The sequence below is a fragment of the Eschrichtius robustus genome, chromosome 4 (assembly GCF_028021215.1).
Source record: "Eschrichtius robustus isolate mEscRob2 chromosome 4, mEscRob2.pri, whole genome shotgun sequence".
Lineage (NCBI taxonomy): Eukaryota > Metazoa > Chordata > Mammalia > Artiodactyla > Eschrichtiidae > Eschrichtius > Eschrichtius robustus.
The window spans coordinates 130,484,712-130,505,406 of NC_090827.1; the positions used below are offsets into that span (position 1 = coordinate 130,484,712).

The 20,695-nt window shown below is 36.3% G+C and overlaps 1 protein-coding gene across 2 annotated transcripts in view; it reads left to right on the top strand.

Moving 5' to 3' along the window:
• Positions 1 to 6,604: 6,604 nt before the first annotated feature.
• Positions 6,605 to 20,695, top strand: part of MYOZ2 (myozenin 2) — a 38,399-nt gene continuing 24,308 nt past the window's right edge. The window contains exons 1-2 of one of the 2 annotated variants that reach the window (XM_068543360.1): positions 6,605 to 6,758; positions 7,319 to 7,408. In XM_068543360.1, coding sequence (XP_068399461.1) covers positions 7,333 to 7,408 — 76 coding nt within the window. In that variant the 5' untranslated portion in view covers positions 6,605 to 6,758; positions 7,319 to 7,332. Of the gene's footprint in view, positions 6,759 to 7,318; positions 7,409 to 10,872; positions 10,934 to 20,695 lie in introns of those variants that run through there. The other variant, XM_068543361.1, reaches the window with a different exon arrangement.

Consider the following 20,695-nt stretch of genomic DNA (forward strand, 5'->3'; position numbering starts at 1 on the left):
CTCTCCTGTTTTTTCTTTTCCCAATTTCTTTAACTTTTTCTGATTCATCCTTTCAATAAACATTTGCTAGGCACTGAATTTTTTACTCTTAAAATGTGTCATAATTTATGAGGTAAAGTAGTAGGTGGATTTGGGTTCAGGCAAACTACATGGGAAACCAGTAGATTAGTGGACGTTTGCATGGGAGCATAGAATCAGAATAAGGAGAGTTATTCATACAGTTCAGATTTTGTTAACGACATTAGGTTCTGATGCACTGATAAATCACTCCCACATAGGATATATACTTAACAAGTATACCAGACCCTTCACTGTTCATTTCTGACTGTTTTATTTCTTAGCAATTCCTCTTCTGATCTACACATGCTTTATTTATATTAATCCCACAGCTCAATTCATATTCATATCTTTCTCAGTTAAGGAACTATTCTTTTTCTATCTGTGTGGCTTCAACATGTGACTTAACCTCTCTGTGCCTTATCTGCAAACAGGGGTTAAGCCATTATTTTTTAAGGTGACTTAACATATTTTGAATGTCATCCTTTCTCATGTTTATGCTAGAGTTAAACATTTTGGTGATAATAATAATAATGGCTAACATTTATTACACACTTAATATGAGCCAGGCATTGAGATAAGTACTATGCCATGCAACAGCCTTATGATGTTGATATTATGATTGTCCTTATTTTATAACCATGCTGCTGAGACTCTAGCATGTGATACATGGCTGTGAAGTCCAGATTCTGTCACTAAATTCCTTGACTATACATTCTTTTAAAAAACGTCATGTTTTCTTTAATTAACTTTTGTTTAATTAGGTCATGCTAAATTTGTATATAAAAGCAGGGGTGACTTCTTGCAGGTGAGAAAACTGTCAAAGAAAATGCTCCTGTAGACGATAGGAAAAATACAGGTTGGCTAGAATCGTGAAAGAAAATGTGACAAAGTTCTGGATAAATGCTGGGATTATACAAGCAAAAGAAAAAAAAATGATTTGCAGGTTTTCTTTGGCAACTTCTTTCTTAATATTCCTGTATATGAAACTTTCTCTCTTTCCAGGTTCCCAACCTTATTACATTAGCTTCTGTCCTTGACAAGCTGGTCATCGGGCTCTGTTTACCTCTCCTTTTCTCCCCAGTTTACCTTAAGGCTTAATTTAAGAGCCTAGAAGGAAATGCTTAAGTAAAAGACATAAATTTGCAGAGGAAAACAAGTAAAACACTGGGCTTGCCTATAAATGGATTATTTTGATGGAGTTGGATTTGATCCTTATTTTTGGCAGTGAAGGTGGTAAGTGTGTTTGTGTGTGTGGTACACGGGCCAGGAAAGGAAGGAGAGGTCTGCACAGCAAATGGCACGTTTTCATTGTTTATGTTCAGCATTTTAATAACGTTAGTATTTGCACAGCTGAAGGAAAGGAAAGCACCCTGAGGATAGACACCATGAGGAACTCTAGAAGTTTGCAAACCAGAAAAACATGAGTTGGGAAAGAGCCATAAATGTTAATAAGTAAAAAGCACCTCAGCCAAGAGATAAACCTAGTGTTGGGATGCTAAATTCCAAAGGGAATCAAAAAGGAGCACATTGAAATACTTAATCTGACAATTCTTAACTCTATTTTTATCATGAAGGTATCACTACAGAGATATTCAGAGATCAGGAAGTTGGAGATTTCTGCACAGTATAGTGAAAACACAAAAGCCTTTAAATGAGAAACAACTTTTATTTATTTATTTTTTAATAAATGTATTTATTTATTTATTTATTTTTGGCTACTTTGGGTCTTCGTTGCTGTGCGTGCGGGATCGGGATTTCTCTAGTTGCGGCGAGCGGGGGCTACTCTTTGTTTCGGTGCGCGGGCTTCTCATTGCGGTGGCTTCTCTTGTTGCGGAGCACGGGCTCTAGGCACGCAGGCTTCAGTAGTTGTGGCACATGGTCTCAGTAGTTGTGGCTCGCGAGCTCTAGAGTGCACACTCAGTAGTTGTGGCGCATGGGCTTAATTGCACCGCGTCATGCAGGATCTTCCTGGATCAGGGCTCGAACCCGTGTCCCCTAAACTGGCGGGTGGATTCTTAACCACTGCGTTACCAGGGAAGTCCCGAGAAACAACTTTTAATTTCATCTCTATAATTTACAAGTATGATGCATGGGGGATTTTACTTAATCTCTCAGGACCTCAATTTCCTCATCTGCAAAACAAAGGAACTGCCTAGCAAACAGTAACTAAATAGTGGCGGTAATAGTTCTGTTTACTATTAGTTGGTGCCTTTAGGTCTCTATCTGTCTTGTACTATCTCACTTTGGCCAGTAGGATAATCACCACAGCTCTGCTTGTAACTATTCTGCCTTTGCTATGGGATGGTAAGGAGATCAATTGTAAGCTGGACTTTATTCAATGTAGGAAAATAGAAACCATGGAAGGCATGGCAATTAGCTATTAAGGAGAATGCAAAGGCTTTGTGCACAAACCAAAGCCCATGCTTCCATAGACAGCCTCGTCAGCTGTGAGTTTTTACACCTTTTTTTATCCTTTCAAGCAGATTCTTTCCTCCCAGGGTTACCACCATATCTAAGGCCCTGAAGGCTGGTAAAGAACTGATAGTCCTCTCAGATATGTCATTCAGCACTAGCCTGGGAGCTGCCCTGTTTGGATTCTGCGTGCAATAATCCAGAACTGAGCCTCAGTAATGGTAATGTGCTGTCTGCCCACCTAGCAGACGGTCAGTCCCTACATCCTGGGCCCCCCGGATCCTGCCCTAATCTCCAACTGCCCACAGTCACCTAATATAGACTCAAAATGGGACAAGGAGAAACACAGGATTAAAAAACAAGTGCTCAGTCAGAGGAAGATCAATGTAGACATTGTTTACCACTTGGCTAAAGGGCTCATGTTTACCACTGGCTAAATAAAGTTGCCTTTCATGGGTCCTAATGGTGTGGATTTTTGTTAGGTGGTTTATTGGCAGTAAAATTCACCTTATTTAATCTTTTTTTCTCTTTTAGCAAGTGGTAAAAGAGTTGGAAATGCAACTGCGGCAGGCCCAGAAATGGAAATGATTTGGTTATAGGGGTGTTGAAAAGCTCTGCCAAAAACTTCATCCTCACCAGCCTCCTAAGGCACCAGGTTCCACCATTAGAATCCCATTATTCTGCCTACAGTAAAAGGTCCTGTCATTATCTTTAGCACCAATTAGTTTAAAATATTTAGGGCCTTGGGGGGAAAATAAAGTCCTACTCTGTTTCATTTGGGGTTAGGGAGACCCTTCAAGGACAGGAATGATTAGTAGGACCAGTGTAGGTACTGAGACCCTGGGGGTAGGAGAGATTCTTCTCTAGTGTACAGGATGTGTGGGTGTGGGGAGGACACAGGGAGGAGGGCAGTCCTGGGTCTTAGAGGTGCGAGGGTGGGGGCTGCAGCCAAAGAAAGACTGCAACATGACAAACTGGAGGGGAGTTTAATCTAGAGCCAGACCTCTGTGTAGATGAAACAGAAATATATTAACTGCGACTTGATTTAAAATTGAAAGGCACTGACTTTCAGAATGGACCATCTGAAAATGCTGTATAATAACCATTAAAGTTCTTTTTAAAATTTAGCTGTTGGGACTTCCCTGGTGGCGCAGTGGTTAAGAATCCGCCTGCCAATGCAGGGGACACAGGTTCGAGCCCTGGTCGGGGAAGATCCCACATGCCGCGGAGCAACTAAGCTCGTGAGCCACAACTACTGAGACCGTGAGCCACAACTACTGAGACCGTGTGCCACAATTACTGAAGCCTGCGCTCTAGAGTCCGCGAGCCACAACTACTGAGCCCGTGCGCTACAACTACTGAAGCCTGCGTGCCTAGAGCCTGTGCTCCGCAACAAGAGAAGCCACTGCAATGAGAAGCCCGTGCACCACAACGAAGAGTAGCCTCCGCCCGCCGCAACTAGAGAAAGCCCGTGTGCAGCAACGAAGACCCAACGCAGCCAAAAATAAATAAACGTTAAAAAAAAAATTTAGCTGTTGTGTCATGAAGCAAATGGATAGTATACATTGTTTTAAAGCTATGATACCAGTGACTAATTCTTTCTTCTTTTGAGAACAAATAATAACTCAAAAACTAGAAAGCCATCAGAAATGTGTATAAATGAGCTTAAAATATAAGGCAAAACAATTTTTGGTATAATTCAGAAATAAACAAAAACAAGTAAGTTATTATATTCTTCAAAACTTTAAAAATCTTTAAAAATGATCTTTCATTTTGGAAACCAAAATCAACATAACAATTATTGTCTTTTGAAGACACCATTTCAACCTATAGAACTGTATATAACACAAAATTGGAAACATATAAAGGTGACCAAATAGGAAAATGGTCTTTCTGAATATATTTTAATTTTTTACTGAATAATGCAGTTGATTATTCTAAGGTTCTAAATTCTTCCATATTGCAGGAATAAAATAGTAAAAGGAAAAATTAACACTTACTAAACTTTTATTAAGTAACAAGAATTTCTAAAATTGTTACATGTAAAATGTCCATGGTTCTATGTGGTAGATACTGTAACCTCCATTTTACAGACGAAAAAACTAAGAGTTTGAGAGACTTTACTAATAGCACACCACTGTAAATGCTTAAGCCAGGAATATAAAAGCAATTTAGAGATCTTGAGAGGGAACTTAAATTCACTGGCTCGGCTAAATGTTTCTCACTGGTACCTAATTAATAACTTCAATGCAAACTTTTACTTAGAAGCAGTTGCAACAGGTTAGCTTACACCTACCATTTACTACCTTGAACTGTCAATCCTATTATCAGGCACTTATTTTGGTCGCATATAAAACAACTTCTCCCTTAAGTAGCCACCATCAGCTTATACTCAATTGACTGTTTATTACAATTCTATTTCCTCCCAAATGTTTGACATAACAGGAAAAGAATTCCCAACTCATGCATTCCACAATCTCCAACCCACTCATTTATTCAGTCATTTAATGAATATTGAATGTCTGCCAATATACTAGACACAATTCTTGCTGCTGAAGATATAAAGCCTAAGTCTTTATGAAGTTCATATTTTAATAGGAAAAAGAGATACCAGATAGATGATAGAGACAGATTGATAGATGGATGACAGCTAGCTAGCTAACTAGCTAGACAAATAGATATAGATATAGGTATAGATAAAATAGTGTTATGTTCTTGTGGTAAAAACTGAGAGTTGTCACCCAGTAATCATTATCTTCTTTGTCAGTAAATTAACCTCTGAATTTAACTGGGAGTGGCCACCCAGAATAAAATCTACATTTCCCAACCTCTCTTGAGCTGTGTTTGGCTATGTGACTAAGTTCTGCCAAAGGGATGTAAACAAGAGAGATCTGAGCAATATCAGGACATGTTTGAAGGAGACCTTCATTACTTTTTCTTTTTCTTTTTCCTGCTGCCTTTCTCATTACTTTTTCTTTTTCCTGCTGACTGAAATAAGAGCATGCTGACTAGAGCTGAAGCAGTCATTTAAGCCCAAGGGTCTGCATTTTAGGGACAATGGAGCAAAATGTTAGAGGTGACTGCGTCCCTGATAATTATGTCAATCACACGAACCCTAGATTATTTACCTCTGGACAAAGTTTATGTGTGAGAAAAACAAACTTCCATCTTTTTGAAATTTCTGTTTTTAGGGTTTTCTGTCACTCCCATTCGACTTTAATCTTAACTAATACAAAAATATTTAAAAAATAAAGCAGAGTAAGGGACTAGAGTGTGGCACCATGTGATATTTTAGACAGGGTGACTGGGGAAGGACTTTATGAGGAATCAATAGTTGGGGGGAGTCCTGAATGCATGAGTAAGCCAAGTGGTAGGGGGAGAGCATGTTCCAGGAAGTGGGAAATAGTAAGAGCCAAAGCCTGGATATGGGAGGGAACATGCTTCTGTGTTCAAAGACCAGCAAGGAGGCCAACATGGCCTACCTTCCCAACCTCTTATCCTGATTCCCAAACAGAAATCCTTGACTCCAGACCTTGCAGAGATCAGTCAACTTTGCAGGCACTGTTCTCTACAAGGTCTCTTCAGAAAGACTCATGACCCAGCTATGAGTCTAAGCTTTTACTCAGATAGCTTCAAGGCTCAACCTCTAAGGCCCATTACAAAATGCTCCCCCACTTCGCCATTCAAATATAACCCATTTTTCTGAACTTACTATAGGTTCTCACTCTTGCTTAAGGGATGGCACTATTGATCTGCCCCATATTGCTTTCTTTCTTCTTGAAACTCCTTAGATATTATGGTCAATACTTTCATGTTAATTGTTAATAATCTATCATTCTGTTCTAATTCACGTATTCAATATGTATCTTTTGCCACCTCAATTAAGATGTAATGTAAGGGCTACATCTTAAAAAGTTTTAAAAATCTTTTTTGGCTAGTATCTCTTCAAACAGAAGGTACTCCATAAAAACCTTCTGTATGTTCATTCAACCATCTCACAAACTCGAAACATAATGGAGAGAACCTAATCTTTCTTGGTTCCTCCCTTTTGCCAGGAAGATATGAGTAGCTGAAGTATTTGGTGCTATATATAGTCAGTTGATGTCAGCTGGATGCCAGTCTCTTCAGAAAGGCTCAGTCCCCAGTTTGAGTCAGAGCTAGGGACCATGCTATCCCAGGCTCAAGGATAAAAACCTTCGGGCCCAAGTGCCATCCATATTCCATCTCCAGTCTTTCCTCCACAAATCAGGATTCATCCTTCCTGAAAAGCACGGTCTAAGAGCAAGGTAAGTATATTGTTTCCTAAAATGTTCTATTAGTCAGTTGTCCAAGGAAGTTCAGAGTTGTGACTCATTAATGGGCTTTCTTTGCTTTAAAGGACAGCTGTTGATGCCAATATTAAAATACTACCACCAAAGAGTTCTGGTTTAATCTGGCATCCTTTCTTCGTTCTTACAATTTGCTGGAATTGATGTACTGTGATGTTGGTACAAATGAAGGCCAGTAAGGAAACAATGACAGATTAAAATAAACTGTGGAAAAGAGAGAGGAAGGGGAAAGGAGGCCAGCTCTTTCATTGTTTCTCATTGCCCAATAATCATTGTACTAGTATATAGATAAGACTGGGCCGGAAACTCTGAGAAACAGCCTCTGTTCACTGTGACATTGCCTGTCAATGAATAGCATGCTCTGTCACCAGACAAGGAACGGTATTAAAGTCTTTCAGCAGAAAGCAATAATAAACTCTTAATAAAGAACAAAGATGCTGTCTTTCAAAAGGATGATTACAGAACACTCCAAATGAGTTCTTGACATTGCCTCAATAATGTTCCTTTATTTTTCACAGGGAACAAAAAAATCATGCTATCACATAATACCATGGTGAAGCAGAGGAAACAGCAAGCATCAGCCATCATGAAGGAAATCCATGGAAATGGTATCAGTGAAAACCCTTCACAGCAATAATATAGCTCAGCATTAATGTAGACCCTTCCTGATGTTATTTAATATTCTATAGTTTACTTCCTTTAAATTCTTGCTATTCTGTCATAACAAACCTGGAGCTCTAGGGGGTGTATAAAAGCCTATGGTAACTAATCCTTTTGTAGTCATCCTTTCTCATTTGAAAGCTATTTTCAGATGAACAACTGCTCTAAAGGAATGAAGCAATCTGACAGCTGATGTACATTCTACTTGGCTTGCCTTTCACATTTCACGTTATAAGTTAATATCACCACTCTCAGATCTTTTTTTCTCTTTTTTGGACAGGTCTCATACAATCTTGTCTTCATTGTCCATCCCACAAGATCTACCTTGATTTCTTTTACCTTATATTACATAAATCATTCAAAATCTGTTCTAGCGTCTTTTTTTTTTTTTAAGAAAGGTGTTAAATTGGAATTCATATTCATTGTGAACTTCTTTAACCCTGAAACCAGTCTTCATATTTAGTAACTGATTTACCGAGATATTCTGTGTGTAAATCTACTTCTATTTATAATTTCTAGGAAAATATAGATTTCTTATAGTCTCAAGTATATAACTCAAAAAAATTTTAATATAAATTAGATGCAAGATGATATTCCACTCTCTTCTCTAAGTTCTAGCAAAACACTCTAGAAAGTAATGCTTTATACATTGCATTTTGATTGTTATAAAGGAAATTCAACTTTGATTGTTATAAAGGAAATTGAGCAAAGGATAGCATCAATTTTAAAAGTTAATAAGTAGAATATCTAGATCGTTTTAAGGGCTGATTTGAGCCATTCCAGAACATATTTGTGGAGTTTTCAGGGCACCTCCTTATTTCCCTTCTATTAACAAGGAATGTGACCTTTTACCTGGACAATACTAAGACCTACAGCAATGAGATCTTTCACCAGGTAGCTGGGAACAGGCATAAGTATAGCATTTTCATATTTCACCTTCCATAAAGCAAGCTGAATAGAACCAATCAGAGACTGTGTTAGATGCTTCCCCCCACAATACAGTCATATCTAAAGGGTTCTGTTTTTAAGTTTCGTTTTCTATTTTTTCCAATACAAACTCACCATACTGGATTCAATTTAGACCCATGTTTTACTATGATGTCAAACTAGTTTGGAATAAAGTGAAAATAATTCTGAATCAGACACCAGAACTAAATTTGTACCAATGCAAGGTTCCAAAATTCAGGCTTCTTTTAAATTTTTGTGCTTCTTTGTATTTCCTGCTTCATGTAGTTTACTTGAAATTGTTTTAATAGTTTCCTTGATCAATAAGGAAAAAATCAGATAATCACTTGAGTTTGAGACTAAATTATTTATCTTAAAACTAGGCTTGGGATAAGTTATCATTTTCTAATTGCATCATAATCATAAATTAATCCATCGTTTTAATGTATTCCCAGTTTATATCATGTGTTGGATTCTACTCTCTTATTTCTGACATAGACCTATAAGAGTATCTTTTTCCTTTTTTTATAACATAACTTTTGTTTTTTTATGAAATATAAAGAAAAAGTACAATTATATCTCAAGGGGAAAAAACCCCTCAAGACTATAATCTCACCACCAACACGTCCTGGCCATGTAAAGTCTGCTGAAGCCCTCCCTCCCAAGTCACGAGAAGATTTCCAGTCCCTTAAATGGAGTCACATGCTCTGCCTTTGTTTGGAGGTCAAGTACTACAGATAACAGGGATAATCACAGACTTCTTTCTTAACTCATCTCAGATAAAACAGCTGCAGTACTTTAGGAAGCAGTTTAAATAATTTCCCTCTTTTATTTCCTCTGACATCTTACATGGAACTTTACTATTTGTATATGACATAGTGTTTAGAGATCTGGAGTTAGGGGAGTATCATTTTTTCTAAGGAGGCAGAAATGAGACATGGACTGCAGAGAAACCTTTCTGGGAATAATTCTCCAAACTTTCAAACACTTCACACCAACAAAAACCTGGATAATTTAAGACAAAGCATGCAACTCTTTTGATCTTAATTCTAAGACTAAATAAGTAAAATTTGGACTGGATTGTCCTCTATAAAAATGAACAGAGAAGCTATTTGAAGTTCTTCTCCCACTCCCTTCTCCCCTTGTGCATCAAGATTTTTTTTTCAGTATTATAATTCATTTATTTTTTATATCACTTTTCAAAAACATTTAGCCTGGAGGAGAATGAAATGTGACAATGAGATGGCTAAATGAGTTGTCTTCTAAACCTGAGGCAGGAGTTCAGTCCAGTTCTTGCTGTGGGGAGAGAGACTATAGCTGGTGAGCCTTGAGATGATCAGTAGGAAAATATAAGAATCAAAAAGGAGAGGTTTTCATCAGAGCACTCATTGAATCTGAAGGAGAAATAACCTCAAAGAATTACTGAGAAATCCTACCCATATCGACTAAAATACATAGAACTGGATAGCACGAGTAAAAATGTAGATAACTCACAGCCTCTACTAACTATACGCCAAATTGTTCACTCATTATGGATCCATAATGATTTGGTGTCAAATTATGTACCAGAAGCAAATATACTACACCCTCAATAAGTAATTAATAAAAAGTATCTCCTAACACTGAGGCTCTATACCTTCAGACAGACCATCCTCAGCATCATATCATGATGATCATCAACATGGTCATCAACAACAATATTAAAAGTGTTAGAGCTGATGATTAGTAGCTGTTTTGTGTTACTACTGTGATGCAAAACCCAGAAGCTTTAAACAGAAATATCAGAGCCATTTTGCTACTATCTAACAAGTGCTATTCTAAAAGACAAAAACACCAAAATACTTTGCCATTATCTGTCATGAATTAGTTGTGGAGGCAAGAAAAGATGGCTTATAATGGTTCCATGCCCACCAGCCCTGTGCTATTTACTCCTGATGCTGTACATATTCTCCAGTGGTGATCATGTTTCTCTCTCACTCAGTAACTCATTTGAGACTTGATTACTGAAGGAAGAGAGAGAGAGAGGGAAGGATAAAAGAATAGGAAGTAATAAGTCTATAGAGAAAGAGAATGGGGAATGAGAATGGAAGAAGGAGGGGCACTCTAGAGCAACTGGCATCCGTCCAGAAATGGTGGGGAAAAGGAATAGGAATTAAAATTATCTAAGAACTGGGAGTATGCTGTCCCCTGATCTTAAGCACAGATATTGCTGACAGTTTAGAAGAAGAGCTTCAGAAATAGAAAGACTACAGTTGTTTCAGCCACCCTACAGTTTTCGCACCTGGGCTCTGTGAGGGCTTTTTTGGTATGTTTTTTGTTTGTTTGTTTTTTCCCTCATGACTGGTGAACAGCTTTTCCCAGCACACAGAAGAGGACTGAGCAGATTGTTTTTGTGATTTCAGGAAAAGAGTTTAGTCTGTGGTCTGAAAACAGGAAGCCAGGTTCTAAATGGAGTGCTGTTGTTGATACCGTACCAGGAGCCCTGAGTTCCAGACCAGACAGCAGATTCCTCATCTGAAAATGAAGAGGTTGGATCTGTTGAGTCGTCTAATTCTAAAATTTCATGATTCTGATATATTGAGCTATGTGCTCAAACATCAGTGTATTTGAGTTTTTCCACCAATAACAGAGGCAATGATAATATTAACACAAATTGCAGGGGCACTTTGAAAAGCACAGATATAATGTCTTGACTTTCAGATGAAAGATAATGTGAGGACCTCTTTTACTTTTCCTGTATAAGCATATCTTAAACTGTAATTAATCAAGTCATCAATATAAAAATGAGGACACCAGGAAGGACTTAAACACCACAGATCAAATGTAAAAAGTCTAGGGGAGAAAAAGAACTTAACCTAATGCTTAATGTACAAATTTGTTAGTTTTCTTTGGTTTAAAAATTCACATTAGCATTCTCATAACCCGAAGAAAAAGCATGCTTTATTTTGAAAATTGGTGTGCAATAATATGTTGTGAAATCATGAATTTTTCTAAGCATGTCATAGATTTCTAAACCTCTAATAACGCTCTCCAGCAAAGTAGCAGCAGAGAACTAGGCTAAATTCCAATTTATACCAAAGTTGAAATTACAATGTTTAATTCTTGCCATATTCCATCATCCTAGAAGAATGAAGAACATCATTTCTTTGTTGCCTTTTTCACTCTAATATGCTCTAGATATACATCTTATAAACAGTACTAGATGAATTACTGGTTTGTGTAACTCAATTTGCATAATTCAATACATTGGTAATCTCATTTTTTAAATGTTTATAGATTTACACAGTTATTGAATGGTAATACTTTAATTAACAGTAAATTTTTGAACTCAAATCAAGGCAAGGAGATATGAAATAGGAAAATATAGAATCCCAGATGAGTTTCAAAATCAACTTTTTAATCTAGAGAAAATTATTGAAAATTACTAATAAACTTTTAATCAAATGTAGACTTTTCAAGTATTATTCAAAATCACAGTCTAGACTATTAACTTTTATATAATATGTATATATGCATGTTGCAGTACGCAATAATGTATATTTATGGACTATTATTCAATCCACACAGGCCAACTGTCTGTAAACAGGCAGAAGAGTCCTGTTAAGCGCAGAGAAAATCTCTTGGCTTCAATCAGGCTTTTAAGTAAATTGATAGGACCGCCCTAAAGTAAATCAATTTCAGTTATCTCCCTTTCTGTGGTTTTGCCCATTTTACCAGAATTGCAGCTGCCAGTGAATCGTGGGGATACAGTTTTAAAAGATCTTTTGTCTTACTACTATTATTTGTAAGTGGGTATCTTTACAAACTATGAATTGGATTCACTGATCTAACTAAATATGTAACTTTGGCAGGATCAAAATTACAAATTAAAAATACAGAACTACCTGTGCACACATAAATCCTTGTTGACTAAGTTTTAGAATGTTAACCTATGAAATAAATGTGAAAAAAAAATGTTTCCTTTGGAGGAATTTAGATTCAGTGTCTGCTCATAAGACTGCATATTGAAGAAAGGTTTGAAAAAAGAATTGATCACATTTTCAAAGATCACTGATACTCTCCCAATAAAATGCAATTTTCCATTTGTTTTCCAGTACTCATAGTAATATGGCTAAAGTGGAAGGAAAGTATACTCAAAAACCAAAAGTTTGAACTTTTTAATGTAAGATTTTAAATCTTAATTTAGCTACAAAAATAATGCACATTTTAGGACATTACTGAGAAAGAATATTGATTACAATTATTTAATATTTCTAGTAGATTGAAAAATGTGGAGGTTTTTGTGGAAATTAATTTGATAATGGTCAAGACCCTAAAGTTATATTTTAATAGTTTTTTATAATTAGATATTTATTCCAAAATAATCATTATTTCCTTAAAATAGTAGCAAACTATAATAGATTAAGTCCTATAAAATATTTAAAGAATAAATGGAAAATTCTGGATCACTATAAATGACATTAACAGGAAAGCATGCCTGGCAATATTATTTTCAATAGATGATCTAATGCCACAAAGACAACCTTCTAATCCATCAGGGCAAGGATATGAACCCTGAATAAGTTATATCATTTATCAGGCATCCAGATTAAACACACTGTTAAGACCCTGCACAGAAGTTTGCAATAAAGGGCAGGGAACAGCTGAACTTGGATTCTATCTGCTCAGTTGACACCATTCTTTTCACTCTGAAAGTTTAAGTAAATGAAAGTGTTCATACATTAGATTTCCCAACTCACAGATGGTCTGGAACTCCAGCTCCAATTACATCATAAACTTAACTACTGGAAGGGAAGGGGAAAAAAACCTTGGAGAATTTAGTTTATGTCTTTTATTGTTTGTTTGTTTATGCAAAATATATTGACTTAAAATGTTCCTATGTCTATCAGTATGCTAGTGAATATTTAACTGGTTCTTTGGGGGGGAAAATGCCTTGGTTTGTAGAATTTGCCAATTTCTGTGGTATGAATACTCTTGCCATGGCCAATTTTGAGCTACCATCAAGGAGAAACTGAATGCAGAGTTGGGAAGAGATGTGTAGTAATACAACACTATACAGTATTTCCACCATACAGATATAATAGATATAAGAAAACATCAAGAGCATAGATAACAGCAAAAAGGAGTAAAACATTTAGAAAGTGATATTTTTGAGTATTTATTGTTTTCTTTTTAATATAACTTATTATTAAGTTTATATAATTTAATTTTAATAGTGGTTATGTTCACTGAGTTTAACTACTGGCTCACAGAATTTCTGAAAATTTATCAATTGACTCTTGTGAGCCAGTGCAAGCCTGCTCCAGACACCACTAGATTTCTCATGCAGTGCTTCTGGTCCCAGAGATCCACAGTACCTTTAGATGGTCACTCAAAGCCAATTATTAACTCACTGTCTGTTACTTACAGAGTAAGAGGGAGAAAATTTAGGCTTAAAGGTAGTAGAAGGAAGTATTAAGAATAAGCAAAGAGGGTTGAGAGTTGGTCAATTATTTTGTGTGCCTCCTTCTCCTCTTTCCTTTTGTCTCTTGTATCTCCTCTCTTGTGGTATAAATTTACTAGTAATAATGGATTGTACCAACTGATTATTGAGGGTAGGTAAGTTCCTCATGGCTCTTGCTGCACATCTACTCCTTGTAGCAGCTTGGGTGATGATTATTGTGTTTTGCTAAAAAGGAGTGAACGTTTCTTATGAGCCCAAGTGAGTCTGGTCAGAGGTATATCCATATTTTACACTTCTGCTCTTTTTTTCCTTTCCTCTTCGAGGCCCCCACTGCTGGGCTTCTAGGCTATTCTTCTTTACTCTTTCTTGATTCCAATCTTAATAGACTTTTGGACCTACATCAGTGAGATGAAGATCTGAAGAGAATGACCATAGTTAGCATGCTTTTAGTTGAAAATAGCAGAAAATCAGAAACCAACTAAAGGGAATTTATTGCCTCACATAACTGAAAAGTTCAGAGGTGATCTGGTAAGTCTTCATCTGGCAGCTCCAGTATGCCATTAAGGACCAGGTTTCTTTCTCCCTCTGCTCTGATTTTCTTGGGGTAAGCTTCACCCCACATCTGGCTCTATCATTTTATCAAGTACATACCAACAGTTTCCTGGGCAATATACATCCGTGCTTACCTGCAGCAGGAAAAGAAAGTATCTTTGGCACAATGTACACAAAGAAAAGTCCTGATATTTTGCCTCATTGGCCTAGGTCAGGTCACACACCTATTCCTGTATCAATCACAAAGGTAATTAATTCCTGTCAAATATACCCCAGAAAACTATTGTAAATCTAAGTGGCCAGAGGGATGGAATTCACTTAGGGCATGTGGTTATTTCAGAAACATTCGTGGAATCAGCTAATACTGGGGGCCATTAGGAAGAAGAAAATGAGATAAAAACATTTTCTCAAATTTTTGTCTTGGGATCCCCAAATTAAACTTATGCCATAGCTTGAAATTTAGAACTTATAGAAAACAACATAATAATAAGCTATTCCTTTTTCTAGCCCCTCTATTTTCATTTAACTGTTTATAATGACTCAAATTGGTAACAGAAAAGGAGAGAAAGAGAAGAGCTGCATCCCTGTTTTGGTTTCCTTATGAAAAAACTTTGTAGCCTTAACTGTAAGGAGAAAGATTCCATTGCTATAATATAAAGACTGTCGCCTTTGCATTTTCTAGTGGCTGCCTGCTTTGGGGCATTTTTATTTCCTGAAAATGTCCCATTAGAATATTTGTTTAAAAACATTATTTGTAATATATAAATACATTACATAGAATGTGTATTCCTAGAAGGTTAATGGACAAAAAAATCTATGGATTTCGATTTTCTGTGTTATTATTTTATTCTGTTTCTCTCTCTTTCATTGCTAATTGAATTATTTTAAGAAGCATTTAAAGGAGATTTCCCCTCCACCCCATAGTATTGCATCAAATTACTATAAGCCATATTGTGTCTTTTTGATCATTTGTGATCTAAAGGGAACTTGCTATTTTGATTCCAGAATCAAAAATCTGAAATAGTCCACTCCTGTCACACTTTCTAGAACACTGAGGGATATATTCATAGACACACTGAAAAATAACCCAGCTCCTCCTTCCATGTTGCTAGCACACAGTAACAGAGACTCCAAACACTTGCAAATAAACAATAGTGAATATTCCCTGTAGAACTCAGCAGAGCTGGCAAACAAATCCTGGGAAACTGTAAAACACCCTCATCCACCCTGCTGTGCGCCTTCATTCCTCTTCCATAAGCTATTTCTGCCAACCCTGGGGACTGTAAAGCACAGAATTTTTTTTTTTTTTTTCACCTTAGAGAGTAGACAATGCCACTCTGCACTGCATTAGGAAGGGCTATGAAAATTTTTTAAATTGAACATTTTTTTAATAATAGACTTTATTTTTTAGAGCAGTTTTAGGTTTACAGAAAAACTAAACAGAAAGTATAGTATAGTGCTCCTATATACCCCTTCTCCTGCCAACACACAGTTTCTCCTATTATTACCATCTTGCATTAGTGCGTTATACTTGTTATGACTGACGAACCAATATCGACGTAGTATTATTAACTCAAGTCCACAGTTTACATAAAGTTTCACACTGTGTGGCACTGTCCTATGGGTTTTCATGAATGCACACTGTCATGCATCTGCCATTACAGTATCATACAGAAGAGTCTCACTGCCCTAAGATTCCCCTGTGCTCAACCTCTTCATCGCCACTCCCTCCGCACGGCCCCTTGGCAGCCAGTGATTCTTTTACTGTCTTCCAAGGTTTTGTCTTTTCCAGAATGTCATAGAGTTGGAGTCATACAGTAGCCATTACAGACTGGCTTTTTTCACTTAGCAATATACATTTAAGGGTCATTCATGTCTTTTCATGGCTTGATAGTTCTATTAAACTTTTAATTTTGAGATAAATATAGTTTACATGCAGCTGTAAGAAAGAGTACAAAGCAATCCCACGTACCTTTTCCCAGTTTCCCATAAGAGCAACATCTTGCAAAACTATAGTACAATATCGCACCCAGAATATTGATATTCATGCAGTCAAGAGAGTCCTACCAATCACTAATGTCTCCCATTTATATATATATATATATATACATATAGTTATATATCTTTTCATTTTAAGATGCTGTAAAATGGAATCATACAGTACGTAACCTTTGGGGATTGGCTTTTTTCACTCAGTGTAATTCCCTCGAGATAGATCCAGTTGCTATGTTTCAATAGTTTGTTCGTTTTTATTGCTGAGTATCATGCTTTGGATGGACCACAGTGTTTTTAACTTTTTACCTACTCATTAAAGTACATTTGAGTTGTTTCTTTTATTATTATTATTATTATTAAGAATAAAGCTGCTATGACCATTTGTGTATAGGTTTTTGTATGAAGATAAGCTTTCATTTCACTGGGATAAATGCCCAGTATTGCTGGTAGTCCTATGTTCAGTTTTTAACAGAACCTATTAAATTATTTTCTAGGGTGGCTGTACCATTTTACATTTCCAGCAGTGATGTATGAGTGATCCAGTTTCTCCACACCTTCCCCAGCATTAGATGCTGTCACTATTTTTCATTTTGGCCATTCTGATACGTGTATAGTGATATCTCATGGTTTTAATTTGCGTCTCTCTAATGACTAATAATGTTGAACATCTTTTCCTATGCTTATTTGCCATCTGTATATCTTCTTCAGTGAAATATCTCTTCATGTCTTTTGCCCATGTTCTAATTGGATTGTTTGCTTTTTTACTGGTGAGTTTTAAGAGTTCTTTATATATTCTAGTCTGTTGTCAAATATGTGGTTTGCAAATATTGTTTCCTACTCTGTAGTTTGTTTTTTCATCCTCTTAACACAGTCTTTCTCAGAGCAAAAGTATTTAATTTTGCTTAATCTATCAACCGTTCCTTTTATGGACTGTGCTTTTGGTGTCATGTTTAACAACACTTTGTCCAGCCCTAGATCCCAAAGGTATGATCATGTGATTTTTTTTTCTTTAGCCATTTAATATGGTAGAATACATTGATTTCTGAATATTGAACCAATCTTGTATCCCTGGAATAAACCCCACTTGTTCATGGTATAGAATTCTTTTTATGTATTGTTGAATTCTATTTACTAGTATTTTGGTAAAGATTTTTGCTTCTATAAGCATGAGGGATATTGATCTGTAGCTTCTTTTTGTGTGTGTTGTTTCTGTTAGCTATCAAGGTAATATTAGCAATAAACTAATTGGGAAGTGTTCTTTCATCTTCTATTTTCAGGAAGAGACTATGTAGCATTGGTGTTAATTCTTCTTTAAATGTTCAGTAGAATTCTCCAGTAAAACCATCTAGGTCTGAAGATATCTTTTTGGGGAGATTTTAAAATTATAAATTCAATTGCCTTATAGCTATAGGATTAATCAAATTATCTACTTCATGTTGGGTGAGATGTGTTACTTTCTGCTTTTCAAGGGATTGGTCATATTTTTTCTGTTTTCAAATTTATGTGAATTTACATGTAGAGTTGTTCATAGTATTCTCTTATTATCCATTTGCTGTCTGCAATGGCTGTAGTGATATCCCCTATTTTGTTCCTGATACTGGTAATTTGTATCTTCTACATTTCTTTTTTTCTGTGTCAGTCTAGCTAGAGGTTTGTCAATTTTACTGATCTTTTCAAAAGCCAACTCTGTGCTCAACTGATTTTTCTCTATTGCTTTTCTGTTTTTAATTTCTACTCTTATCTTTATTATTTTCTTCCTTCTGCTTGCTTTGGGTTTATAGTATAGATTTGAGACTTTTCCTCTTTCTTTTAATGTATGCATTTAGTGCTATAAATGTCCCTCTCAGCACTGCACTGTCTGTGCCCCATAAATTTGATATGCTCTATTTTTAATTTCACTCAGTTCAATGAATTTTTTTATTTCCCTTGAGACTTCTTCTTTGACTCATGGATTGTTTAGAAGTGTGATTTTTTTTTTAGTTTCCAAATGTTTGGAGATTTTTCTGTAAACTTTTTGTTACTCATTTCTAGTGTGATTCCATTGTGATCAGAGATCATACTGTATATAATTTTGATTCTTTTAAATTTGTTGAAGCTTATTTTATGGTCCAAGATATTGGTCTATCTTGGTATATACTCCATGTGCACTTGGAAAGAATGTGTGTTCTATTGTTGTTGAGTAGAATATTTTATACTGTTTATAAATATTTTATAAACAGTAGGATTATATCCTACTGCTTGATGGTGTTGTTAATTTCTTTTATATCCTCCCTGATTTTCTCTCTGTTGTCCTATCACTTGTTGAGAGAGGAATGTTGAAGTCTCCAACTCTAATTGTGGATTTATCTATTTCTCCTTTTAGTTCTATTAATTTTTGCTCCATTTGAAGCTCTGTTTTTTGGTGCATACACATTTAGGATTTCTAGGTCTTCTTGGTGGATTGACACTTTAATCATTATATAACGTTCTCTGTCTCTGGAAATTTCCTTTGCTCTGAAGTCCACGTTGGAATTAACATAAGCACTTCTGCTTTCCATTGATTAATGTTTGCTTGATATCTTTTTCTATCCTGTTACTTTCAACTTGCCTATATTGTTCAAGGCACTTACTTGAAGTGAGTTTCTTCTAGACAGCTTATATTTGGGTCATATATATATATATATTTTTTAAACATCTTTATTGAAGTATAATTGCCTTACAATGGTGTGTTAGCTTCTGCTTTATAATAAAGTGAATCAGTTATACATATACAATATGTTCCCATATCTCTTCCCTCTTGCATCTCCCTCCCTCCCACCCTCCCCATCCCACCCCTCTAGGTGGTCACAAAGCACCAAGCTGATCTCCCTGTGCTATGCGGCTGCTTCCCATTAGCTATCTATTTTACATTTGGTAGTGTATATATGTCCATGACACTCTCTCACCCTGTCACATCTCACCCCACCCCCTCCCCATATCCTCAAGTCCATTCTCTAGTAGGTCTCTGTCTTTATTCCCGTCTTGCCACTAGGTTCTTCATGGCCTTTTTTTTTTTTTTTTCTCTTAGATTCCGTATATATGTGTTAGCATACTGTATTTGTTTTTCTCTTTCTGACTTACTTCACTCTGTATGACAGACTCTAACTCCATCCACCTCATTACAAATACCTCCATTTCATTTCTTTTTATGGCTGAGTAATATTCCATTGTATATATGTGCCACATCTTCTTCATCCATTCATCTGTCGATGGACATTTAGGTTGCTTCCATGTCCTGGCTATTGTAAATAGAGCTGCAATGAACATTTTGGTACATGACTCTTTTTGAACTATGGTTTTCTCAGGGTATATGCCCAGTAGTGGGATTGCTGGGTCGTATGGTAGTTCTATTTTTAGTTTTTTAAGGATCCTCCATACTGTTCTCCATAGTGGCTGTATCAATTTACATTCCCACCAACAGTGCAAGAGTGTTCCCTTTCCTCCACACCCTCTCCAGCATTTATTGTTTCTAGATTTTTTGATGATGGCCATTCTGACCGGTGTGAGATGATATCTCATTGTAGTTTTGATTTGCATTTCTCTAATGATTAATGATGTTGAGCATTCTTTCATGTGTCTGTTGGCAATCTGTGTATCTTCTTTGGAGAAATGTCTATTTAGGTCTTCTGCCCATTTTTGGATTGGGTTGTTCGTTTTTTTGTTATTGAGCTGCATGAGCTGCTTGTAAATCTTGGAGATTAATCCTTTGTCAGGTGCTTCATTTGCAAATATTTTCTCCCATTCTGATGGTTGTCTTTTGGTCTTGTTTATGGTTTCCTTTGCTGTGCAAAAGCTTTTAAGTTTCATTAGGTCCCATTTGTTTATTTGTGTTCTTATTTCCATTTCTCTGGGAGCTGGGTCAAAAAGAATCTTGCTGTGATGTATGTCATAGAGTGTTCTGCCTATGTTTTCCTCTAAGAGTTTGATAGTCTCTGGCCTTACACTTAGGTCTTTAATCCATTTTGAGTTTATTTTTGTGCATGGTGTCAGGGAGTGTTCTAATTTCATACTTTTACATGTACCTGTCCAATTTTCCCAGCACCACTTATTGAAGAGGCTGTCTTTTCTCCACTGTATATGCTTGCCTCCTTTATCACAGATAAGGTGACCATATGTGCGTGGGTTTATCTCTGGGCTTTCTATCCTGTTCCATTGATCTATATTTCTGTTTTTGTGCCAGTACCAAACTGTCTTGATTACTGTAGCTTTGTAATATAGTCTGAAGTCAGGGAGCCTGATTCCCCCAGCTCCATTTTTCATTCTCAAGATTGCTTTGGCTATT